This window comes from Rhinolophus sinicus, linkage group LG04 (genome assembly GCF_036562045.2).
Source record: "Rhinolophus sinicus isolate RSC01 linkage group LG04, ASM3656204v1, whole genome shotgun sequence".
In the NCBI taxonomy this organism is placed as follows: domain Eukaryota; kingdom Metazoa; phylum Chordata; class Mammalia; order Chiroptera; family Rhinolophidae; genus Rhinolophus; species Rhinolophus sinicus.
The window spans coordinates 76,022,640-76,045,036 of NC_133754.1; the positions used below are offsets into that span (position 1 = coordinate 76,022,640).

General features: G+C 35.9%; 2 protein-coding genes across 9 annotated transcripts in view; one reads left to right on the top strand and one right to left on the bottom strand.

Moving 5' to 3' along the window:
- Positions 1–4,168, bottom strand: part of CFAP96 (cilia and flagella associated protein 96) — a 29,553-nt gene extending 25,385 nt beyond the window's left edge. For 2 of the 8 annotated variants that reach the window (XM_074329834.1, XM_074329833.1), the window contains exons 1-3: positions 3,743–4,036; positions 1,955–2,132; positions 225–444 (exon numbers count right to left, since the gene is read on the bottom strand). In XM_074329834.1, the coding sequence (XP_074185935.1) occupies positions 225–444; positions 1,955–2,054 (320 nt within the window). In that variant the 5' untranslated portion in view covers positions 2,055–2,132; positions 3,743–4,036. Of the gene's footprint in view, positions 1–224; positions 445–1,954; positions 2,137–3,742; positions 4,037–4,085 lie in introns of those variants that run through there. The other 6 variants (XM_019736155.2, XM_019736158.2, XM_019736157.2 and 3 more) reach the window with 6 other exon arrangements.
- Positions 4,169–4,189: 21 nt separating this feature from the next.
- Positions 4,190–22,368, top strand: UFSP2 (UFM1 specific peptidase 2). Its single transcript, XM_019736149.2, has 12 exons — positions 4,190–4,291; positions 7,395–7,473; positions 10,152–10,335; positions 10,415–10,481; positions 12,641–12,798; positions 13,202–13,394; positions 14,708–14,854; positions 17,617–17,781; positions 17,993–18,117; positions 19,491–19,567; positions 20,444–20,568; positions 22,208–22,368. Exons 1-12 carry the CDS (start codon positions 4,214–4,216, stop codon positions 22,292–22,294), a joined length of 1,485 nt encoding a protein of 494 aa, XP_019591708.2. The 5' UTR covers positions 4,190–4,213; the 3' UTR covers positions 22,295–22,368.
- The last annotated feature ends 29 nt before the right edge of the window (positions 22,369–22,397 follow it).

The following is a 22,397-nucleotide window of genomic DNA, read 5'->3' on the forward strand; positions in this document are numbered from 1 at the left end:
ATACAGATAATCCAAAATTTAATGTGATATAAAAAATCAATTTAATCAAATTTACCTGTCAACCTAAATCATCCAACATAATTATGTCCTCACTTAAGACAAAATAACCTAAGAATCATACTTTAAAAAATGAGTTATACATAAATCCTATGGAAAAACAAACAATTTCGGCTAGAGAGAAAGGTGCAGGAGATGTATTTAGGACTTTTCCCCAAAACACTTACAGCTTTTTATCTCCATTACTAGGGAGGAAGGCTTTGCCTAGATTTTTTTTGGCTTCTTCCATCATATGCTGTCTCCTCACTTGATTCAGACTTACATAGCCTTCACCTTCAAAAATCCTTACAAAATGGGGATCAAAATAACCTGCTTGGAGATTTGACATTTCTTTGGATCCTCCAGGTAGCATCTGTTTATTTTTGCTTGCAGGTTCATTAAAGGGTCCTTTAAAAATAAATTAGGAATATCATAATTTTGAGCTCACCAGTAATTAAAGAATATGAAAAATAACTTAGAAAAGTTTTCAAGACGTAATTTGAGACTTAAAAGTTTTGAGACCTAAAAGAGTTTCAACATGTTCACTGAAAGCTCTGTGTTAAAGGCTATGTTGACAATAAAACCTAAGAGGTTTTCATTAAAACATTTTAATAATTAGATTAAGGTCCTGGTTATAGACACTGAATTTCAGAGTTGGAAGAGACCTTACAGGTTATCTAATCTAATGCTTCCCCATCTACATACTGGGAAATAGTGCTTATGTGAGATGTCAGTGAGAGAGAGAGAGAGAGAGAGAGAGATTAGGTTCCATATTCAGACTGAAGTAATTCTCCTCCTGGGTATATAGTCAGACACATGAGTGCATATACCAACTAAGAGATATAAACAAGAATGCAACTTCATTCATCATTATCAAAAACAAGAAACAGCCCAAATGTCTATCAACAGAACATAAATAAATTGTAGTATATTTACACAATGAAATACTAGCAGCCCTGTAATTTTAAAAGGCTGTTTGTATGAATAATTTAGAACTTTTATAATTTAGATCTAGGTAAGCTCAATTTGGGAGGTCCTTTGGTAATGTGAAAATTTTTTTAAAGTGCGAAAAATCCTTAAATCAACTGGTTATGTAAATGTGAATATGAATCAGTGATTTTTTTTACCTTAAATTTTTGAAAAGAAATGTATTCACATGGTTCCAAATTCAACAGTATAAATATTTTTACAATAAATCTTCCTCCCACATTTGGCCACTCAGTTCCTCTCCCACAGGCATCATGATATTAATTTTGTTTTCCAGAGAATGCTTGCACATGTTCCAATAAATATCATCATACATATTCTTCTCTATTTTTAATGTTTAGAACACTATATACACTATTCTGCACCTTGATTTTTTAAATTTAATAACATATCTTGGAGATGTTTCATATCAGTATATTCTTTCTTATTGCTGCATAGAAGTCATTGAATAGCCAAAAATGTAAATGAGACATTTAAAATATTTATTTACTTTAGTTTAGGTCATTATTTATGGCTCTTCTAACACTCCCTCAGCTATTCATTTAGTATTTCATTTTTCGAGAAGGGATCATGGATGGCATTTTTGGATGCAAATATAAATGCTATTTGTATAGTAGAGTGTCCCATCTAAGGGAAAAAAGGCAAAAACAAAATATTCTGGGAGAAAACTGACATGAACCCTTGGAAAGAAATAAAATTACCTATAAGGAGAGTATATGAAGGTAGAGTAATGCAATAAAATGAGCTTCCTGCTCTTATAAAATTAAATTCTCTCTTAACCCTATTGAAATTTCACAAGTTTATTCCACTTTAGAACTAATGCTTTAAAATTTGAACCACTAAAAAATATAATTTAATTTAAATATTAAATCCAAATTTTCATATAGAAAACATCCAATATCAGGCTGTAAAGAAAACCAAATATACTTACGATTAAATTGTGACACATATTTATCACCAACAGTGATATATCCCATCTCACTGAAGAGGCCAATCCTCTCCATATCAGTTTTCCCTCCTTCTGCAGGCATGGTTGCTTCTTGTGGTAGTGTTATCTATAGTGGTAACTTCAAAAGGTTCCTTAGGGCTACTTCTTTTGGAGTTAAATCCTATCTTACATTGAAAAATTCAGGAGGAAAAGTTTAGGAAAACAGTGATTATTAAATCTGTCCAAATTACTTTCAATCTGAAAGTTAACATTCACTATAAAAAAAACAGTCCCAAACTATGTGGGGGAAAGAATTGACTTTGTGGGGCTGAGGAAGAATAATGGGATTCCAAATTATCAACAGGAACCCTCTCCTCGACTCTCCAGGTGAAATATCCACAAATTATGAAATGTGTATGACAGCATTGTTGCATTGCAATTCATCTGTAGTAAATGACAAAATTATTATTGTATAGTATGGTATAAATGCTGTGTAAACAACATCCTTCTTTTGAGTTCAAGTTAGATTTTAAAATAATAATTACATATGGCAGCCATTTTCAGTTTAGATCCCACGATTTAAACATACCATTTTGTCCCTCATATTGAAAACTATAACTTAAGCTTTTCAGAATACACCACACATATAGGTATCACCCTATAGTTCTTGAGATTTTTTCAAGTTTAGTGGCAGGAGAGGGCAATTGCCTAAGCAAGAGTAAAAAGAACAACAAAACAAACAAAAATCCACAATGATTTCAAAGTATTCGTTAAAGGGTAGACAGTAACTGTGAGTTTTCTTTTGAAATATCACATTCCATTAAACAAACAACTGTTTAGATCTTTTTTTAATTGGACATGTTCTTAGAAGGTGAACCAAAGTGCTGAGAATACTTGAATACATTGCATCACATTTTTCAAATAGCAACTAGATCTAGGCCCTGAGGGTACATTAGTGAATAGATCAAACATTGGGTTTATGTCTTGAATCTGTCGCCATGTCCCTCCCCTCCCCGCTTGCTTCCTTGGCACCAGGGTTCCATTTGTCCTTTTTAAGTTCTCAGGTTAGGCTGTCTCCAGCCACAGGACCATGGCACTAACACTTTCGTTCCCCCAATTACCACTGAGCCTTCGTGTTTAGCTCATTCATCACTTCTTTAATTCCGTCCATCATAACCGCATGTTACTTCTCTTTCGAAGCCGTTTCACCATGGTTATCTAATAGGTTTATCATTTTACATCCACCAAGTAGGGATCCTTTAATTAACAGCTGTTTACCCCACACTAAACTTGTGGCTCCACAAAAGCAGGAACCGTGGTATGAGTTTGGTTCTTATCACACGGTATTCCAAGTGTCTACGCAGCGCCTGGCATACAACAACGCGAGCCACAGAGAGAGGCAAGGAGTGAAGCAATGCAGTAAGTGCTTGCCTTGAATTTTTTCATTACTTAACTCTTCTTGAGCACAATTTACAAAAATCATTCATTCATTTATTTAGCAGAGACGTTGCAAATCCCTCTTCTGGGTAAGGCTCGCTGTTAGAAGGTAAGAAAACTGAGATTTTAAAATACATAGATGCTGCCCCCAGAGAGCTTACACTCTAGTAGACAAGAACATAATAATTGAGTGTAAGTGGAATATGGCAAGTTCCCTTCGAAAGGTATGGATAAAGTGCCGTGGATGGTGGGCGCGAGAGGCAGAAAACTTCTGGCTGAGGTGTGATGTGAGCGAAAAGATTTCCCATTAGGGAAACAGAGGCTCGGAGTAGGTAGGTATCTAAAGGGCAACACCTGGCGGCTGCGAGGACCAAGTCGTCACCTCTCAGAATGGGACCCAATCCGACAATCGAAGTCAGACCTTCTCAGCTCCAGTCCAGATTAGCTCAGCTGCAGGAGCAACGAGGGCTGCGCGTCACCCTCGCGAAAGCGCTCGGTGCGCGGGACCTCGCCAAGCAGAGCCACCGCACCGTCTGCACACTGTTGGTGTTTATTGCGGCGCATTGCCTCGGGTACGGGAGAACCCATTCCAAGCACGCTACGGGAGGACTTGCGGAGACTTAGAATCCGTACATGGAACACGCAAAAAGACTTACGAGTGATTTAGGATAACAATATCTCAACCAATAGAATTTACCGAAAATAATATTTCTGCTTCCCACCCATTATCCATCCGCGAGGAGATGCAGTGTGTGGTACGCCCCAAGACGTAAGCTGCCGGGCATGCTGGGAGTTGTAGTCAGCCCTCTCAGGCCCCGCCCCTCGATGTCGTCACAGCCAGACCAGCCTCCCGAGCCCTTGGGCGGACGTCAGCGCTCCTGTCATCGCCACGTAGCAGACATGGTGAGTACCTCTGCTCACCACAGACCCCAGCGTTTCCCCTCGGACTTCGGTAGCCGCCACGACTACAGCCTTTGAAAGGAGCTGATCTTGCCTGGGCTCACGATGGCAGCTACGAACTCCGTGGTCTGGGCCGCCTTCTCCACCGCCTCCCCTCTAGGGCCGGAGGGACACTGCCCCACACAACCTTGAATCTCCCAGCTCAGCTGCATCTGGATATGCACTTTCTGCACTTCCTCCTTGTGAATGCATTTTGAGAACGAGGGGTTATTAGGCGTTTTTGAAGGTTTTGAAGGATTGCACCTGGGAAAGATATGAATAACTTTTTTCAAATACTCTATTTCCTTAGTTCCTGTAATGTCACACTTCCGGTTTCCCTCCTGTCTAATTGCTCAGCCAGGTCCTCCGATCCCTATTTTACATGTGGTGGTGTTCTTCAGGGATACTTTTATTTACATCCAATGCTGTCTCCCAAATGTGTATCTCCAGCATAGACCTTTATTCTGAGCTCCAGACCGACGTATCTGATTGTACCTGCACTTGAATAGCTCATATATATTTCAAACTCAGCAAGTTCAAAACTGACCCATCATTTCCATTTCCCCTCATCCCACACACCTGCTCTTCCTCCAGTAATCCCTACCTCAGTTAATTGTGCCACCATTTACCCTGTTGCGCATCCAAAAACCAAAATCATGCTCAACATCTCCCTCTTCTCAACTCCTAAACATCGGATCAATAATCAAGTCCTATTGATTCTACTTCTAAATGGCTGTCAATTGTCACTCTCCTCTGTTTTACCATCCTTGTCCTTGCCACCATCAGATCTAACTATCTGCCATAGTCTCTTAAGTGGTGTTTTAAGCAGGACTTTACCAATCTGTGTCCCTGCCTGGAATGGCTTCTTCCATCTCCACCCCCATCTTTCCTTGGAGTTATTCAGACTCATACCTACTCACCCTTCAGATTTCAGCTTATTTCTTCAGAGAGGATCTCAATTCAGAAGTCTAGGGAGAGTCTAGTGCTTTCACATATGATCTCTTATGGAATCTTCACAACCACCCCGTGAAGTTGTACATTTTTATAATTTTACAGAGAAGAAGACAGACTTGAGTGATTAAATTGTGTAAATTCATACAGTAACAGTTAAACTTTGCTCTTGCCTATCTTTTTTTTTTCACTTGAAGTTTATTGGCGTGACCATTGTTAGTAAAGTTACATAGATTTCAGGTGTACAATTCTGTAATACATCATCTATAATTCACATTGAGTGTTCACCACCCAGAGTCAGTTCTCTTTCCATCACCATATATTTGATCTCTTTTACCTTCATCTATCACCCTCCTCCACCCCTTACCCTCTGGTAACCACTGAACTATTGTCTGTGTCTATGAGTTTTTGTTTCTCATTTGTTTGTCTTGTTCTTTTGTTGTTTTTGGTTTATATACCACATATCAGTGAAATCATATGGTTCTCTGCTTTTTCTGTCTGACTTATTTTGCTTAGCATTATAATCTCAAGATCCATCCATGTTGTCACAAATGGTCCTTCGATAGATGAATGGATAAAGAAGTTGTGGTATATATACACAATGGAATACTATTCAGCGGTAAGAAAAGATGAAATAGGACCATTTGTGACAACATGGATGGCTCTTGTCTATCTTAACTTTTACCTTCTTATCTTTCAGTATCATTAAATATTTTTTTATCCAAATGGATGCATAGTATTTAACTGATTTCTTTATTTAATGGACTTCTTATTGATAGCTATTTATGAGTGGTTTCCAATTTTTTTTATTATGACGAACAACAGTATGATCCATGCACAACATTGAAGCTACATTTGCCCTGAACTTTCTTGATTATTTCCTTAGCATAAATTCCCAGAAGTAGAATTGGGGTAAAGGGGATGGTCTTTCAACATTTATCATTTACAATTTATGGAAAATAAAAGCAGTAACCCTTAAAATAATGTGACAAGGGATTTGTAAATGTGAAAAATGGTAGTGGCACTTACTTCATAATGTTCTAAGGATCAGAGTTCATATATGTCCAGTCATTTAGCACAGTACCTTTTACATGTTAAGAGCTCAGTAAATGTTAAAACTTATTTATTTCAAAAGACGGTTCTTAACTGTAGTGTGGTTCTTCAGCCTGTTTGGGATATATTTTGAGAATTTAATGAAATCTTTGAAATCTCTTCCCACAAGAAATCTCTCAGAATAATTTAAATTATTCTCAGAATAATTTAACATATCATTTTTCATATGTCATCATCTACCTTAAACTCAGACTATGGACTCAAATTAACTGCTGATTGATTCCATTTTGCAAGTGCTTTTTCCCCTTTGTAAGTTGCAAGCATTTTCCTATGCCATTAAATATTCTTCAGCAGCATGATTTGTCATGGCTGTATAATATTCATAATTATTTAACCAATTTCCTGTTGTTGACATTTAGGTGAACGTTCTTATACCTGAATCTCTGTATTTTTCAGATTTCCTTAGACTGAATTTTTAAATGGAGGCTTTTAATTCTTATTGCCACTTTGCCCTATGAAGCATTCTACCAGTTTATACTTTCACCATCAGTGATATATTAATTTCCTGTCATTATCTTGACCACCAGGTGTTATCATATTAGATTCAATGTTCTTGTCAAATTCTTACACTGGTTCTTTATTATTGATATCTTCATGTCATTGTTAAACTCATTATTAAGACTATAATTTAGAAATATTATCTTAAAGCAGTGGTCCTCAGCCTTTTCACATTATAATCATTGGCATGGGGAAGGGAGAATGGAAGCTTTTAAATACCCCTGTGCTTAGGCCCACCCCAGACCAATTAATCAGAATTTCTGGGGGTGCAGCTCAGGAATCAGTATTTTAAGCTCTAAGGTGATATCAATATGGAACAAAAGTTGAGAACCCCTGATTTAGAACTTAGGGTGTTTTGTTTTTCTCTGAAAAAGGAATCAACTTATGAAATAGCTTGGAGAGTGAAGCTTAATTAATGCCTTAATCTGAATTCAATTAGATTCTAATTCATATGAGGTTGAGTTTGTTTTGTTTTACAATGGAATTTTTGTTTTATTTGTCTTAGGTGATTTCAGAGACTACGGATATACTCTTCAGAATAAGAGGAGGCCTGGATCTAGCTTTTCAGCTAGCTACTGCTAATGGTAGGTCTGCTAACAGCTTTCCTTTTTCATTATAAAATTGATAATGAACTATACTGAGATTCTCACCATTTTGCAAATGAAACTGAGTGAGAGATAAACTGTCTAAGATCATAGAGTTAGTGATGTAAATTGTATTTAAACTTAGACATTGTGTTCCAACACCACTCCTAGTCGATGGTGCGTCTCTGTGCAAACTAGAAAAGGATGTCTTCTTCCTTAAAAACTTTACGGCTCTTGCGGAGAATTGTCACAATATATATAAATATCCATAACGAGCACAATGTAAATGATGCACCCAGATTTGTACATTGCAGATTTGAAACTGTACATAACCTTGAGTCTCCAGAACCCACTCTCTTTAATGTTTTGTTGTCTTTGAATAGTAGGAGAACTCTAGGGGAGAAAAACGAGCAGGGTTTGTATAAAGCAAATTCTAGCATGTCTTCCTGTTTCTGACTTGGGCTACTGCCACAAACGGAGGTAAAGAGTATCAGTGAGGAAGATGAGGAGTTGTGTTTGAGATGTGTTTCATTTGAGATGCCACAGTATATCAAGTACAAATTCCCAGCAGGCGTTTGGTTAAGGGAGAGTGGTCAGGATTGGAGATAGAGAACGTAGTATCTCTGAAAGATGGTAACTAACACCTTAAGAAAAAATGAACTCACTCATAAAAAGTATGATCATGGTGTCAGAAGACAGGAAGTTCAGAAAGACAAGGAATGAAAAGTGCCAAAATCCCTTGAAGGAAATCACCAACTGGCTATTGTTTACTGGCCCCGTAGAAACAGAAAAGAATGCAGATCGGTCTTTCTGACTCATCCCTTCATACTGAAAAATTGTTCTCAGTCTTGGTCCACATTCCAATTCCCACTCCCACACTAATTCAAGCAAGTCACCCAGGCAGGCATCAGTAAGTTTCTAAATGATTCTAATGAGCCATCAAGATGAAAACCATTTTACAAGGACTAAATCAAACCCAATCTCAGGCCTATACTATCAGTATAAGGGTAGTTGTTCCCTAATATATTACTTGGATATGGATAAAGCCTTACAGTTCACAACTTGATATAAATTGAAGATGTACTTTGTTATGAACTTATTGCAAAGTATAATTAATCCGTTAATCAATAGATACAATGATGTAATTTCAAATGTAAATGAGGACTGCAGATACTTTTTACCAGTCTTCTTACTTGATTGTATTCCTCATCCTGTATCAAACTCTTTCAAACATTCAATGAAGGGAATCATTAATGAGAAAATATAGAGGAAGGAGGTGCTTAACTTTAGAGATATCACAAATTTTTTTTAGATCACTTTAAATCTTGGTCCTTCAGGGATAAACAGAAGGTAATCTAGGAATTATGTTTGCAGCTAAAAATATTTAAATTCAGCTTTCTGAAACACATCAAGAGGTTTTAAAAGCTCATTTGTTATAGGTAATCTTTTCTACCACAACCCCAAGATATTTATTTTTCAAGATATTAGTGTGATAATTAAGTAAATATTTTAACCAGGGTTAAATAGGTTTAGGATTTAGGAGTATAAACCTGAGACAAGTATTTAAACATAGTTGTCTTCTTCAAATATATCTTCCTATATAGTTTTGATTTGGGGACCATAAAAATGTCTTACATATTCAAATATTCTATTAAATTAAAAGGCAATCCCTGAAAATGAAGTCAGACAAATATAAGTTTGATGATATCGCAAAGGGGAAAACAACTACTGTGAGTTTAGAACACAGTACTTTAATTGTAGAATCTTAGTGGGATATAGTCAAGGAGAACAAGAGCTACAAAGAAATTTGAATTGCATTCTACAACTTAATTGCTATAATTAATATGTATTTTGAAAGTAATTGGAATCCTTATACATTGCTGGCGGGAATGTAAAATAGTGCCGCACCTTTGAAAAGTGATTTGGCAGTTCCTCAAAAAGTTAAATATATGAAAACCATGTGACCCAGCAATTGTATTCCTAGGTCATCACCTAAGAGAATTGAAAACATATATCCACACAATAACTTGTGCATATATGTTTACAGCAGCATTATTCATGATAGCCAAAACAGAAACAACCCAAATGTGTATCAACTTATGAATGGATAAACAAAAATGTGTTTTATCTGTACAATGGAATATTACTCAGCCATAAAAAGAAATGAAGTGCTGATTCATGCATGCTATGGATGAATTCATAATATGGATGAATTTTGAAAATATTATGCTGAGTTAAAGAAGCCAGACAAAAAAGGCCACAGAATGTATGATTCCATCTATATGAAGTGTCCAGAACAGGCAAATCTATAGAGATAAAAGGTAGATTAGTGATTGCCATGGGTAAGTGTAGGAGAATGGGGAATGGCCGCTGGTAGGTACAGGGTTTCTTTGGGGGTGGTGAAAATGTTCTGGAATTAGATAGTGATGATGGAAAAACCTTGTGAATATAATCAAAGTAACTGAACTGTACACATTAAAAGAATGAATTTTATGGTCTGTGAATTTTATCTCAATTTTTAAAAAGAAAGGCAAAACAATTTTTTTATAATTATTAAATCTGGAGAATAGATATTTGGGAGTCAGTTTTACTATGCTCTACTCTTTTGTGTTTGGAAGCACTCATGTTGAAGAGTTTAAAATTTTTCTTATTAGCTTCTATTTATTTTTTTAATTTAGAAATATTTATCAAGAAAGCACTAAACCATGTGTTGAGTGACCTGTCAACAAAGCTTTCTTCAAATGCACTGGTGTTCAGAATTCGCCACAGTTCAGTGTATATATGGCCTAACAGTGACAAAAACACCATTCCAGGAGAACTGACTGATAGTTCTGCTTGTAAGAACATAATGCGCTTTATCCAGTGAGTATGTTTGAAGATTGCTAGAAATGTTTTCGAAACATCATTTCATGTTATAAACATCTCTGTATTAAAAATTTAGATTTGAACAGGAAGAAGGTACAAAACGAAAATTCATGAGGAAGAAAGACAAAAAATTATCAGACCTGGTAAGCAAATCATCTGTCTTCTGAATGGTAAAACTTGTAAATCCTTGATTTTGGAGTTGAGATTTTAGAGATTATTTAATCCAACTCTCGTTTTTTTACAGATCAGATTAGTGAGGTCGAGAAAGATAAATGATTTGCTTGAGATTATATCTCTGTTTTACGTATCTAAACTTTGTCCCATTGTAATACATGTCTTAAGGTTTTCGGGGATGCTTTGTTTGCTCCCACAAATTATTTAAAAATAAAAAAAAAAGAATCATTCTGAAACTTGACAGTGACACATGATGCTTGCATGAGACAGTAAATAAAAGATTTACTTTTCTTCACACTGTTCTTGGTTTCTTAATTTTTGAGTTCCTCCATGCCATGTGCCACAGATTTTGTCAGATATTGGAGCTAAAAAATGGAGCTTCTTCTTCAAGGCAGGAAGTTGTACAAAATTTGACTGTAGTGTTTTTCCAGGCTGGTAGGAGAAAATAGGGTGGACATGAGGTTGGAGAGATGGGCAAGGACCACTTCAGGAGAAGCTGGACTAAACCAGGAGCTATGGTGATAAGGGAGGAGGCAAAGGATACAAGAGACATGTACGGAATAAAATGGATTATACTTGGAAACAATTTAATTGATTATGGGATGACCAGTCTCTTACTTGGGTAGAGATGGAAGATGGGAGAGACCTGAGGTCAGTCTAGGTCATGTTATGTTTGAGACACCAGTGAGGTGTCCACATGATAAGCTGTTAGATTTACAAATATGGAGTGTACAAAAATTCTGTGGGTTGTAGATAATGATTTGAGAATTACCAGTCATTGGAGCTTGATATTTTGAAGAGTACAGGTCAGTTATTTTGTAGAATGTTCCTCAGTCCGGTTTGTTTTATCCTTCTGTGTGATTAGATTCAGGTTGTGCATTGTTGGTGGGACTACTACAGACATTGTATTAAAGAGGCATATGCCATCAGTTCCTAGTATTGGTAATGTTGACTTCGATCACTTAATGTGGTATCCACCACTTTTCCCACTGTGAGGGTACTCTGTTTTTTTCACCTTATAATTAGTATCTCATGGAAAAATACTTCGAGACTATGTATATCCTATCCCTCATCAAATTTTTACCTACCACTTCTAGCATCAATTGATAATTTTTGCCAGCATCCAACATTGATCCGATGGTTGCAAAGTAGTGATTTTTCTAAGTCTATCGTTTCCTTCTGTATTTATTAGATGACATTATACCATGAGGAGAGCTTTTCCTTTTCTCTATTTATCTATTGCTTATCTGCACAGAAGCATGGATTCTTATTTTATTCATAGCATTATAATCTGTTACTATGAGTATTAGTTATCTTGATGCTCATATTTTCCAAGATTTGGCCAGTAGAGACTCCCTCAGTCTAGCTCCAGTGTTTTTTTTGAAACTGTAGTTTTGAGTACTTCAGGCCTTCTTCCACAAGCTATTCCAGGCACATCATATACTTTTCCTGTTCCAATTCAGGAGCCACCTGTTTCTCCAGGAGTATACACATCTATACATCCATACTAATCATATATATACACACACATACATAACACATACACTCACATTTATCTATGTAAATCACATTTATACCTCCAGTTCTATTTCAACCTCACACAGTCCCTAACCTTTTCTCTGTGAGAAACCTGACTTCCAGTATCCTCAGTATTTTGCTAAATTTGTTCAATATACAAAAAGTATTTTCAGAATTGTTCCATACTACTGTCAAAATCAACCCTGCTAATAGAGTTCAATATTTGTTTATAGTTCTTTATGTCTTTAGAGCAGGCGTATATAGTTTAAATGTTCCTTTAACGTGTGGTTATCGTATGTTGTTCATTTGACATTTGTTTTTAATTGTAAGTCTATACAAAAGTAGAGAGAATAATGTAATGAACCCTGGTGAACCTATACCAGCTTTAACTTTTATCAGTACATGAGATCAATCTGATTTCATCGTCATTCTCCATTCACTCTCCACCTCTCTTCATATTATTTTGAAGCAGAGAAGAATTGTTGTTAAGATTTGAGCTTTTAAACAATTTACTGTAATATAGTTTTGGTCCTTAAAAAGCCCTTTTACTAACCCTTTATATTTAGTGTTCACTATGCTATAAGTTGACTATTACTGTTTATCTTCATAGCATCAAGTAGTAAATATAGATCTTATGCTGGAAATGTCAACCTCTCTGGCAGCTGTAACTCCCATCATTGAAAGAGAAAGCGGAGGACACCACTACATTAGCATGACTTTGCCGGTTGATGCAGTTGTATCTGTTGCTCCAGAAGAAACATGGGGAAAGTAAGTATGTTATAGTAGTACTGTCACATTTAAATGAGGACCCTTCCCCAGAGTAACCAGAGTCCACTTTTAAGTATCATACTGGCATATCCATGGTAGTAGTTGTTATTTTTACTATAATTTACTCCTTGTTTATTATTAAACTAAAACTCATCTAGTAATTAAATGTTTATTTCGAGGAAATAGGGTAAGCTGCAAAACCAATAGCGTTTTTGCTTTATCTACACAGAGGAAACATTGAGTTTATTTAACTTTTCATAATTTGGACTTTCTTTAATAAACTTGGGCCAATCAAGTTTTTTGGATTTTTTTGTTTTTACTATATTAGGGATATATTAACTCCATACTTTCTTTTATCATAGCTACTGTAACTTTTGTTAATGCACTTGTATATCTTCCACAGTGTTCGTAAATATCTAGTTGATGCAATTCATAATCAACTAACTGATATGGAAAAGTGCATTTTGAAATATATGAAAGGAACATCTATTGTGGTCCCCGAACCACTGCACTTTTTAATACCAGGGGAGAAAAATCTTGTAACAATTTCATATCCATCAGGAATTCCCGACAGTCAGCTGCAGGCCTATAGAAAGGTAAGCCCAATTCATTTATTCTTAGAAAAAAGTGACTGTCATTCATTTTATATTTAATTATAAATTTCTAGTAACTGGAAATTATTTTATGATTTAACTTTAAACAGAATATTGGTTTTATATGTTATTTAATTTCTGTTTTCATAGAACTTCGTTTTTACATATGAATGAAAAAATATTACACTAAACCCATATGTAACATTTTAATTTTATGTGCTCAGACAATGTGGTTTATATGTTCTATGAAATTTTTTTATTTTTCCATTATGAAATAAAGAAATGAAAAGATGCTTACATACCTAGAGCAGCTGATGGATGAATGTTAATAAATTCCTTTTCCCTTCCATTACTGTCAGGTTTGTGAAAGAGACAAGATTCAAGTTAGGGAAGGGAAATTAGGATTAATGCTAATTCTAATTAGAATTTATAATAATACTCCATCTCCCACCTCCCAAGGTTATTGGGTTTTATTAGAGGCATTTTAAGAAAACATGCTCAGCCTTCAAGAAAATGAGATTTACTGGCAAAATGACTGGTTTTAGAGTACTTATTTTTGATGTGTGTCCTTTTCTGGCACCCATCAAAGCATACATGGGAGCAGCTTTCTAATCTCTGTCCCTGAGATGAGGTATAATACTGGAACCCTCTGCACCTCTCTGTTAAGTGCTAGATGAATCGATTTGCAGAGGCAACAGTGACATGAGCTGATGGTCCCATTCAAACTGCTGAGTACATAGGAGATCCGAAAAAGAAAATGTCAAATTTTTCGAAGTAACTATTATGTATTATACAATTGAGAATATTTTTGCATTTTAAATATGCGTGTTTTTATTTTGAAGTCATATTGGTTGGTTTCATACCATCAGTTTCTATTCTAATTTAATCACTACCCCTTGTATTTATTTTGAATGATTTTTCAAAATATTTTGATATAATATCATTGTTAGTTATAATTTACTCATTTACAAGTCTGTTTCAAAACCAATCTTTATCCTGGGTGTATTTTAACCAACTGTGTTATAATAATTTAAAAATATCTCAGTTCTCTCACTCTTAACAAATTGTTTTCATTTTTCTACGTTCCCTTCCATTTTCTACCCATATAATATAGATAAACAAAAATATATTTTGTTTGGTTTTAGTTTATTCTCACCCTCTTTGACCTTAGTGAATTAAAACCTGAGTGTTTGATAACTCTTATAACCAATATGTAGTTAATTTTCTGTTTTATATCTTTAGTTTATTTACTGACTAGGAATCTAAATCATTTAACTTTTTTTCTGTTCTTTCCTACTGATTCCGATTTCATTTAGGAGTTACATGATCTTTTCAATCTGCCTCATGACAGACCTTATTTCAAAAGGTCTAATGCTTATCACTTTTCAGATGAACCATACAAAGACGGTTACATTAGAAATCCACATGCTTATCTCAATCCACCTAACATAGAGACTGGTATGGTGAGTTTAATCATTATTTATCGGAGTTGATTGATCATGAATGTCATTAGTTTCTTGTCTGTACCCAGTGGGATTTGTAAGAATTGATTCATGATATATGTCATCCCTAAAACATAATTTACCATCCATTTCTTTTAATAATCATTGCTTAAGATAGCAGTCATTCACAGTGGTCTAAAAAGGTTAGGAATAGATAGCTATGTACCACATTTCCCTTACTGAAATTTCATTCCCTAGTTACTTTAAAGCCTTGTCCCATTTTCATTTCATTCTGAACCTGAGAAATCATGCCAATTAAGGGCATATTCTACTCAAACCACATTGGAACAGAAGTCTAATAAGGCACTACGACGTGTTTTCGGTGCAGCTTCTGTGCAGCATGTACCTGGTTGCAAGGGGCAGATCTTCACTGAAGGTTGCTCACATAAGGAGCGTGGGGGAAGGTTCCTTTAAGAATACATGTGGGCCAGTAAGTAAAGAGCTCATGGGCATCCAAGAACAGGAATATTTGTACAGCTGGGCCTCTTAGCACAAAGCCCCTGCCTCAGTCTCAGGCCTCTGTTCACTCCTTGATGGCATTTCTGCTGCTTTCTCTGTGTATGTTTTTGGTCCTAACTAGCCTGTTCCTTCCCTTTACTCTCTTTTCTCAGCTTCACAGCTTCTGTTTCCTCATTGTTTCAGCTTTTGTAGAACTTTTCCTTGCTGTTCCTCATAGTTGCTTGCTCATTGTTGCATCAGGTCAGCTTCATGCCCTGCTCCTTTCTGCCTGAGTCACTCCGCACCTCTCAATTCAAATTCCCAAGTGAGAACACTTGATTGGCCATTTTGTCATGGCATTTATTCAGGACGTGCTGAGTCTCCAGGCACTTTGTAAGGACATTTTAAGAATTAGAAATGAATATATGATACAGTGTGTACTCAAGGGGAGTTAGGGGTCCCCTGCTAGTCCTGGCCATCAGTTCCATCTGTAGGAGCTCTGGGCAGACCAGCTTCCCATAGAAAGACCTTGGCTGGGCACTCACCATTACATGTATACAAATGAGCCTTTAGTCAACATTTCAGTGATACTAAATAATTTCACTTACTTTGCTTATACAGGAGGAAATCTTGAGAGACCTATTTCTAGTTAAAAATCTTGCTCTGTCACAGTCATAGAACCATAGAATAAGAAATACAAAACTTAAGAGTCTCAAACAATGTAACTCTTGGTTTCCTAGTAGATTGTGACACTGTTTTCTCAGACTATATTTAAAACTCCTCTAGGGTAGATAATGTATCATATATTCAGTTTTTATTCTTAATGGTTCCTTACAAAGTACCTAGACACTGAGAAGGTACTGAGTAAATGTTGATTGATTTTCCACAACGAAATGGGTTCATTACCTGTATTAGATACAAGAAGTATCATATCACTCGGCTGAAATCAACGTGTCAGCAGGCCATCCTCCCTCAAAGGCTCTTGGGGAGAATCCATTCCTTTCCTCTTCAAGATTCTGGTAGCTGCCAGCCTTCCTTGATGTATGGCTGCACCCCCTCAGTATCTGTCTCCATAGTCATGTTTCCTTCTCTTCTCCTTCTCTGTGTCAAATTTCCCTTTGCCTTTCTTTTATAAGGGTACAACTTATGGTTGCATTTTGGGCCCATCTGGCTAGTCCAGGAAACTCTCCCCATCTTAAGACCCTTTTCTTTCTTTCCATTTAAGATAGCATCCACAGGTTCCAGGGATTAGGCTGTAGTATCTTTTGGGGACCATTTTTCATAATTGTCTAGTTATACATTTTCTATGTGTGCTTGAGAACATATATTCTCTAATTGTTCAGTGAGGATTCTATATTTGTCCATGACTCTTCTTACCTAATTTAAAAAAAAATAATAATACGTTTATCAAAAAAGACATGTGTATTACTAGCATTATACTACAAGAAAGAATTTATATGACATTGGCCATTATTTAAGGATCTTTAAATAGCCTACGTAGGCTATCACTGGAAGGTTTACAAAATTGCAAACATTCTTCATATAGCCCATTATATGGATCCTTCAATTGTTTGTTCATTCCTTTATTCCTTCCTTCATTCATTCATCATTTATTCAGCAAACATTTATTGACTATTAATTATTTGCCAGGGCCACTGTAGAAGGTTGAGCCCAGAAATAAATAAGATACAGTGCACACCCTATTGAATTTACATTATCAGCGTGGGTAGGGAGACATTTAAATAATAATTAATGTGCCAAGTAGTGGTGTTTTGAAAAATAAAAAAATTGAACAGTACAGAACAACCAGGGCAGGGTGTGAGTGGTTAGGGAGTGCGCATGCCATTTTTAGGTCAAATAATCAGGAAAGGCCTCTGACATTTGAACAGAGACTTGAGTGAAGTAAGGGTGCGAGCTCTAAAATTATATGGGAAAAGAGGATTCCAGGCAGAGAACTGTGAGACTCTGATACCAGAGCGTCCCTGGCATATCTGAACCTAAAGCAGAGCGAGCCACAGGGGAGGAAAGTGGTAGGAGATGAAGTGGGAGGGGAGGCCAGCAGGCAGGACTTGACAGACCTTATATATCCTTTGGTAAGGACTTTGGACATTTAGTTAAAAGACAAGAGGGTATAATGTTCCACCGCTGTTCTCTGAAGGCATTTGTATAAGCAACTAAAGTTAACAGTCTAGCTCTGAGTGCAGTAAACTTGACTCAGGTGTATATAGAAAATACGTGCATCTATCTTAAGTTAATGTTTTACTATATTCCTTCATTTTATATAGATTTATGTGGTCCAGGGCATATATGGTTATCATCATTACATGCAGGATCGAATAGACGACAATGGCTGGGGCTGTGCTTACCGATCTCTGCAGACCATCTGCTCTTGGTTCAAACACCAAGGATACACAGAGCGATCCATTCCAACACACAGAGAAATTCAGCAGGTACAGAACACGCCATTTCAAATTATAATCAATTGTACATTTCATTAGCCCTTAATACACCACTACTAATTATTACCTCATGGTACTGACCTCTTTGTTTTAAAGGAAAAAAATATGCTGGTAATCAGAGAAAATGCCTTAAGTGTAATTGTTAACAGCTGTCTTAAGTATGGGTTTTTGGTTTTTTTTTTGTATTTTTAAATACATAAAGGCTCTGGTGGATGCTGGCGACAAACCAGCAACATTTGTCGGGTCCCGGCAGTGGATTGGCTCCATCGAGGTACAACTAGTACTGAACCAACTGATTGGTATCACTTCAAAAATACTGTTTGTCAGGTAAGGACACTTGAGGAAATTAGAGACATCATTTCAAAGTTTGCCATTTTATTAAAATAATCAAAAAATTACCTTTTTCCTGCATTTGTTTTCACTCCTCTCCTTATTGCCTTATAAATCTCATTTTTCTTAACCCTAAATTTTTGGGGTTAATTTTTAGAAGACATTTGAGTTTATGAGTAGACTCTGTAATATATACTTACATGATCGGTCCTAATTATAGCTGAGAAGAGAAAAACTTGGAAATATGTCAACTTTGAGTGGAGTTATAGAAAATCAAGTTTTTTTATGCTCAAGTCTTTAAAAAGTCTTGAAAGGAAAAAAATCAAATGTTGATCTATGACTGGCCTTTTTGTTTACCTCCTGCTTTTTCTTCTTAAGATGTTAATAAACTAATAATATATTCATTTCATTTTTTCCAATATAGCTTAGCCATAACTCTTAACAGTAAAATATGAGCAAATCTAAATTAGATTGATTTCTATGGCCACAACTAGCTTCCTCCTTTTATGAGCTTATGTTTTAAATACACTTTCTACTATGACAATCTTGATAAATATAGTAACATTATCCTTATTTGTCCAAGTACTTCAATACATCTGGTTTCACAATTGCAGTCTGGGTTGGCTGTGGAAATCAGTGCTAACAAATATAGAATAAGTAGCGAAACATATGGAGATTAAAAACTGAAAGTTTGGGCACATTAATATATTCCTTACTAAGCAAGAGCTAAGGTTTAGCACCACCTGGCACCTCCATTCTAAAAAAAAAATCTCCCTTCACCTGTACGTCTTTCTTTTTCTTCTCGATAGTACATATTATATAGGACATTGAAATATTCCCTAAAATTATTATGTTGTACTTGAAAACATTTTGTAATTTTCACATTGGTTTTACAGACATTGTCTATTTCAGTCCTAGAATCTCTTGTCATGTAGACCCGGCAGGTATTATTATATTTATCCCAATTTTAAAATGAGGAAATGCAGACTCAGAGTCTGACAGCAAGAAGAACCCAGGGCTTAAAACTCTTTCTTTTGAAATTAAATCCACCTATAAAAGACCCCTGGGCATCAAAGTGACCGATTTCAATCTTATATTAAAAACCCAAGCCCTTTAAGCAGTCCCAGAAGTGAAGAATCGAGGCCTTCTTGCTTCTTCCCTAACACATTTACTGGCATTAACTGTTTAGAAAGGTTATGTTGCTTTAAGTTGCTCTCTCAGTCAGTTAATTTACCACTGAATTTAAATTTATATTAGTTTTTTTCAGTAACCAGAAAAGAAATAAAAGGTAGAAAACATTGATTCTTAAACTCGTTATCTAACCTTAGTGTTAGAAATAATTCTTCTGATAAAAAATGGCTTCTTTCTAGCCAAGGTTCTGAAATGGCCTCTCAAGGACGGGAACTGGCTCATCATTTCCAGAGTGAAGGAACGCCAGTCATGATCGGTACGGTGTTTTGCACATCTTGGGCTCCTTTGGTAGAGTGGAGAGTATGTAAAACTTACCAGTAACATAAATAGTTAATGGCACGTAAAGTCAGTCATTTTTAAACATTTTAAAATTAGCTTTTATACCATACGGAATGTCCTCTGGATATTTATTTTAAAATTTGCAAGGCAGGAGGAAAGTTACAAAAAACATTATAATAACCAGAAGAAAAGGCCAAGAAGAGAAATAACTGTGTTCAGATACATAAAAAGTGGAAAGCAGTATGGAAAAGAGGTGAAGTCACTCCACTGGGCTCTGTCACTAGTTTGCTCGCTGTGTTACCTTATTGCAAATTACTTAACCTCTCTGGGTTTTATTTATAAAATAAAAGCATTGGATTAGCTGACCTAAAGAATCATAATTCTATGAGGAACAAGACATGTCCTGTGATGACAGAAGGCAAGTTAAGAGCGGAGTGTAGGAAATGGAGGGAGGCAGATTTCAGCAGCGTATCAGGAAGAACTGAATGAGTGCATAGCTGTATCATTGGAGGTACTCAGAGCAGAGGCAGCCCATCTGTTAAGAGTGGTACCACAGCAGTGATGGTTACTCTGTGGGGAGGAGTTTAGACCCTCTGTGGACCTTCCTAAATGCAGCTTAGGTAATTTTATAAATATGGCAAAGGAATATAAACCTTATGTGATTATAGACATGATTGTATCTTTTCTGTCTTAAAGATGTAATTTTATCTTTTCAGAGTGTTTTCGACACTGTGGTCTTTTACAATGTAGGCTAGTCAATTTTAATGCTGTTAGATCAATTAATAATCTTTTTAAATTGAAATTGAATAGAAAGTTATTAACATAGTCCTATTTCATATTTCTTGTTCTGTAGGGGGAGGAGTTTTGGCCCACACAATACTAGGAGTTGCATGGAATGAGATTACGGGGCAGATCAAATTTCTGATTTTAGATCCACATTATACAGGGGCTGAAGATCTCCAAGTTATTTTGGAAAAGGTAAGTATCTATTCAACACAAATTTAGATACAAGGCACAGAGCCCAGAACCAGAGGATAGTAAACTGGCTGTTACCAAAAGACAGATTATAAACCGAGGGCAATGATCCTCACTATATGGACGTATCTAGAGCTGTGAGGAGGCGGCATCTCCCAAAGGCCCCACCTCCAATTATCATCACTTTGGGAATTAGATTTTAACCTATGAATTTTGGAGGGACACAAATACACAGTCTATATTCTGAGGGAACATTCTGCCTCTGCCTCTTTACTTTCTTGTAGAACTTTTCCTGTTTGACATTCCCAGGCCAGTCACCTCAAAGGAAAGAAGCATGGTTCCCCTATCTGCTCCCATCAGTTTCTGGTTTGGGCACTCTCTACCCACATCTATTAAAAAAAAAAAATTGAGTCTGTTACCTGGAGAAGGCCTACATGTGTAAAAGGATCACAAAAAGATTAAACAGAGATAGTATAAGCTTTTTTTTCCCTTCTTATCATTAAGAAAACAGATTTTAGGATATTAAATTAACTTATTAAAGTTTTGCTAAAAATAGTAGATACTGAAAATAAGCTTATTTATGTATAGAAACAGGTCTCAAAGATAATAAACCAAACTTAGCAGCTGGGAGCAGGAGGACTGGTAGAAGATTTTTTCTTTTTTTAATTTTTTACTTTAATCTCATTTGACTTTTTACAATGTATATCTTGTTTTTGCAATCAGTAAAAGAAACATGAAAAAATTAAAAATCATCTCTAATCAACCCTCCTGCCTCCACACTAAAAAACAGAGCTAACACACTATCTCGTATAGGAACTATGAACTTCAGTGTTAGGTCTCAGCTAAAATACCGTGCAGCTTCCCAGCCAGTCAGGGTAAGGAATAAGACCACTACTTGTCACTCACTCCGTGGTATTTTAAGAGTCCTAGCTAGCCTCCTCACAAGTATTTTGTAAACAAAGCATTTCATTTCAGAATGATACAACAGAGCAGTTGTCAGGTGGGTCTTAAGAAAATAAATCAATGGCCCTAGAAGAAATTTGATAAACGTTTATATTCACAATGAGATTTTTGTTTGAAGTCATTTTCTCTGCTGGGGAAAGAACTGATACTGACATGAAGAATGGAAAGTGGAATGATTACAGCCTGAGGAAAATGAAAGGCATGGAATGCAATTCAAGGGGCAAGCTCAGATTTCTCAACACCATATTTCCTCATAGCTAAGATGCCTCTGCATGGAACATATTATAATCTTTTAAGAACTACTAAGAAAAACAGACTGCCAATTAAACTATCACATACCATCAACTGACAGACTTGTAAAACTATATATCTTAGAATCAATAAAATGTGGAATTTGAAGTAATAGTTACCATAAGGAAGCTTTTCTTTTTTATGATTTCTATGATTCAATACCATAGAATTAAAAAAAATTTTTAAAAATTTTTAATTCTATGTGAAATGGACCCAAGTAAGTTACTTTTCTATGCTTTATAGGGATCCAAATCTTTGAATTATACACCGATAGGTATTTAGAATCTTATTCCAAGATCCTGCTGACAGAGCAGGATTGTAAAATGTTACAATGTTACAAAGTCCTATAACTTTGTAAAATGTTTTCCTTTCCCTTCTCCCAATGTAGGGCTGGTGTGGATGGAAGGGCCCAGACTTCTGGAACAAGGATGCTTACTATAACCTATGTCTTCCTCAGCGACCAAATATTATTTAAAATACCTTGGACTTCAAAGACAGTAGTAAAGTTCACTATAAATTTGTTAATTAAAAGTTTAATTTCAAATTAAATCCTGGGTGTAGTTTGATGGTTTAACCTA

Excerpts from the sequence above, each read along its gene's own strand:
- UFSP2 (XM_019736149.2), top strand. The coding sequence starts at position 4,214 with ATGTCGTCACAGCCAGACCAGCCTCCCGAGCCCTTGGGCGGACGTCAG. Across the intron at positions 10,482-12,640 it reads ACAAAAAATTATCAGACCTG|CATCAAGTAGTAAATATAGA; the intron begins GTAAGCAAATCA and ends TTATCTTCATAG. Across the intron at positions 17,782-17,992 it reads CACACAGAGAAATTCAGCAG|GCTCTGGTGGATGCTGGCGA; the intron begins GTACAGAACACG and ends AAATACATAAAG.